Source organism: Morone saxatilis, unplaced genomic scaffold, assembly GCF_004916995.1.
Source record: "Morone saxatilis isolate NCDOM2014 unplaced genomic scaffold, NCSU_SB_2.0 Contig8, whole genome shotgun sequence".
NCBI classification, from domain to species: domain Eukaryota; kingdom Metazoa; phylum Chordata; class Actinopteri; family Moronidae; genus Morone; species Morone saxatilis.
Genome location: NW_023340257.1, coordinates 2,771,594 through 2,775,271, shown reverse-complemented (window position 1 = coordinate 2,775,271; position 3,678 = coordinate 2,771,594). Strand labels below are relative to the sequence as shown.

The window sequence follows — 3,678 nt, the reverse complement described above, 5'->3', positions numbered from 1 at the left end:
ACAAGGTGGAGTGGGTCGTCACAGATGTATAAAACCTCTTAAAGCCCACTGCCCTATTTACAAGTACAGTTAGATTCTCTACAATTCAGTCCTTCAGTTCATTTCACAGAAACCATGTGCACGTAGTATCATATGAATGAGTTGTAATTGATATGTTATTAAATAGCCTAATTTGTATACAAGTAATATCCATACTGCTTTAAATAAACAATTTGATAGTATTTCCCACCTTTGCTGAGTGTTAAGTGTTAAAGAAATGAAAGGCCTGTCCCATATAGATTTCAAATACAGTCAGATTGAGTTCAGTGAAGCAAATGAAAGCCTGGGCTATTCATTTTAAGTTTCACAGTCTGTTTTTCTAATTGCATAAGTGTAAACTGTGCCTAAATGCATTTTTTTTTCCCATCCCCATTTTTCCAACCTGTGCTCAGCCTGAGTGTAAACATGTGTAAACATAGAGTAGATAGATAGATAGTGTTTAGCAGCTAAAGAGCCAGATATTTTTTCTCAGGAGTTGGTGGAGACCAAAAATGATAGTGAATATTGAATTTGATTGAATATTGTTGGACTTCTTTACTTGTATTGTTGTGTATAACTCCATTTTGCAGTTATGGGAAGTGGATTAAAAATGACGGGAATTGTAATAGGGTGTTTTACATTGCACTGTTGTAACTTAAGTGAAGGACACAAGTACTTCTTCCAGCACGTAGGTGTTTTCTCAATAGGCATTCTCAGAATTAGAATGAGAAGACCTACTTCCTCTTATTAGAATGGATTACTGTTAATGAACATTTAGTGTTGCTCAATGTGTCATAATGTATTAGCACATGCAAGGTTAAGAGTTCTGAGCTTTTGAGGATGTGAAGGTTGATTGTGTTTACAATAGGCAGTGTGATCACTAGTGGTTTCAGTATGATGTGATGTGTGGAGGACAGATATAAAAAAGTTACAGACCAGGAGTTTTACCAACAGGACCAGGAGCTACAGAGGAAGGATCCCCTATTCAAATCTTAACAATCCAGACTGCTCCTGCACTCATACTCGTCTGCTACACTGAGAAGGAATAGCTGAAGGAGGTTAGGTTTTCTGTTTTAAATGGCACATTTATTGTGACATATTTAAGAGATATTTTGGTTTGTTTGACATGAACTTTAAGTGGATCAAACTACTTCAAAATCTCTAAACATAGGCTTGATACATCACTGAGTCCTACCACGTCATTAAGTCATTTTTTAATGATTTAATTATCAATTCATCTGTTGATTACTTTCTCGATTAATCAGTTGTTTGATAAATAAGATCACTATTTCCCAAAGCCACAACCCAAAGATATTCAGTCATAGAGGACTCAAAAAGCAGGAAATATCTGCACTCTTTCTCAAAACAATTAATCAATTATCAAAATAGTTGCAGGTCATTCTAATAGTTGACAACTAATCGATTAATCAACTACATGTCATGTCATACATTTCTTTATGTCTTCTGTTCCAGCAGTCAGAATGACGACGCTCTCTACAGCCCTGCTGCTGCTGCTGGTGTCTGGGATTCCAGCTGCAAGTAAGCTTCAGCTTCAGTTTCTAAATATTTCGGAATATTAAAAATCATGGTCAAAAAAAGAAGTTGTAATGACTTTCTTCTCCTGTTTCATCCTCCTTTTCTTGTTTTAAGTGTCATACAAGGCTGAAGCCAAACCCAGTGACCCCTGTGGTCCACCCTGGAAAGGTCACCAGTCTATGACAGTGGATATTGTTTTTCTACTTCCTGATTAATCGTCTGTACTAACTTTGACCTTCTTTTCTTTCAGACTCTGATAAAACTCCCATTAGTGTCCTGGTCACAGACTCTATAACACACACCCCTAACAAGACATACAGCACTTACGTGGTTTACAGAGGAATCTTACTGGGTGGACTGAGGAGACTGCAGGACTCCACCAAAGACTTTATGTAAGATCATCACATCAGCGGTTTCTTTTCTTTAAGCACAATCACCAGCATGATGTAATAACATGCAACTTTTTAATCTAAATAAGTACCTTCTGCTTCACGTTTCACTAGTTGGAACTATACATGCTCATTTTGTGTTTCAAAGTGGCCTTTTGTGAATTTGGGAGTTACTCAAAGCTTCTTTTTGATTGTCAGATGACTAATGTTGCCCAATCACATTACAACAATTTTCTCCAGTTGAGTAATATTGAATCTAAATGTATTCAGGTTGTTTTTTTACAGATTTTTCTTGCCCATAAGGGAGAAAAAAGGGTAATGTTTTCTGGGCTAGGGGGGAAATGAAGGCCAGCAATAATTACTTTCATAAATATAAGCAACCAAATTTTATTTGAACCAAAATAAATGGTAATGATAAATGGACCTCTTTCTAGTCTTCTGACCACTCAAAGCACTTTTATATTACATGACACATTCATTCAGTGATGGCAAAGCCCATCAAACAGAAACTTACTCATTCATACACATTCACACTATGCACAGCATCAAGAGCAATTCGTGGTTTAGTATCTTGCTCAAGGATACGACATGTGGCGTGAGGAGCCGGGGATCGAACCAACAACCTTCCAATTAGTGGACGACCCGCTCTTACTCTGAGCCACAGCCGCCCCAATACTCACTATTACTTATTAACACACAAAAATAAACATTTTATCTGTTGTTGCTTTAGTAAAATGTAGCCTGTTTCATATTTAAACTCCCCTCTTTTACTTTTTAATGTACTGATCTGAACTGAGTACTAGCTAATGTTGGAGGGAATTGCCACACCAGGACATACACATAAATCAGGTTGTCAGAAAAGAAAAGAGAAGAAAAAGAGGGAGCATGTGAGGGCCTTAGACCTAAATAATAATGTACTGACTGACTTTTCTCAGTCAGCTCAGCTAGTTTTTATTAGTTTCAGTGTTCGTTTTTTTTTTTGTTTAGTTTTTTATTATAATAAAGGGCGTATTTGTCAGGGGCAATAGTCAAGAAGTTCAGAATAGATATTACAATACAAACACATTGACTCACAATCATGTAGACATCAGACTCTCAATAAACATACGCAGCAACGCCTCATGCTTGTTGCATTGACAAATTTAACCAAATTAATAAAGACTGTATATTTTTATATTTTTTTTTTATTAGTTTTGTAAGTACACAGAATTGTTGTCCTTTTTTTTTATATTTCCATTTCAGATAACTAAAAGGATTTTTCACACGTAGTTCTTCGTTAATTTTAGTGAAGTATAATAACTTGTTTTAATGTCAATCAATTTGCACATTCGTGGGTCAAGTGCAGATGAACCTGTCACCATTTTAGTCTGAGTCACCACAAAGTCACAAGCGATGCAGATTTAGGCGGAACATGACAGAAAGCACCATAAAGACAAGGAAATGCAGCTAACTGGATAAAGCAGGCTTCCTTTTATGCTCACTGTAAGTTGCATTCAAATAAAATATTTGTTAAGGCCTAAACTGTAACGTTCCTGCAAACATTTCAACGTTGAAAACACGTTAAAAAGTGTCTAAACCTTGAAGAATATAGCCAAACTGAAAACTGAACCAGTGTCAAGTTGCAACTTCAATGTTGTCTCAATGTGCATCTTCAACATTTATGTTGTCTCAACGTGAAGTCTTTTAAGTATTATTTTTGGCCTTTTTCCCTTTATTTGATAGAGATGGCTGGGTA

The 3,678-nt window shown here is 36.2% G+C and overlaps 1 protein-coding gene across 1 annotated transcript in view; it reads left to right on the top strand.

Moving 5' to 3' along the window:
* Window positions 1–975: 975 nt before the first annotated feature.
* The window catches only part of LOC118341522 (transcobalamin-1-like), a 3,976-nt gene continuing 1,273 nt past the window's right edge, over window positions 976–3,678 (top strand). Inside the window, exons 1-3 of the mRNA XM_035679793.1 lie at window positions 976–1,076; window positions 1,492–1,557; window positions 1,805–1,946. Of these exons, the coding sequence (XP_035535686.1) occupies window positions 1,500–1,557; window positions 1,805–1,946 (200 nt within the window). The 5' untranslated portion in view covers window positions 976–1,076; window positions 1,492–1,499. The remainder of the gene's footprint in view (window positions 1,077–1,491; window positions 1,558–1,804; window positions 1,947–3,678) is intronic.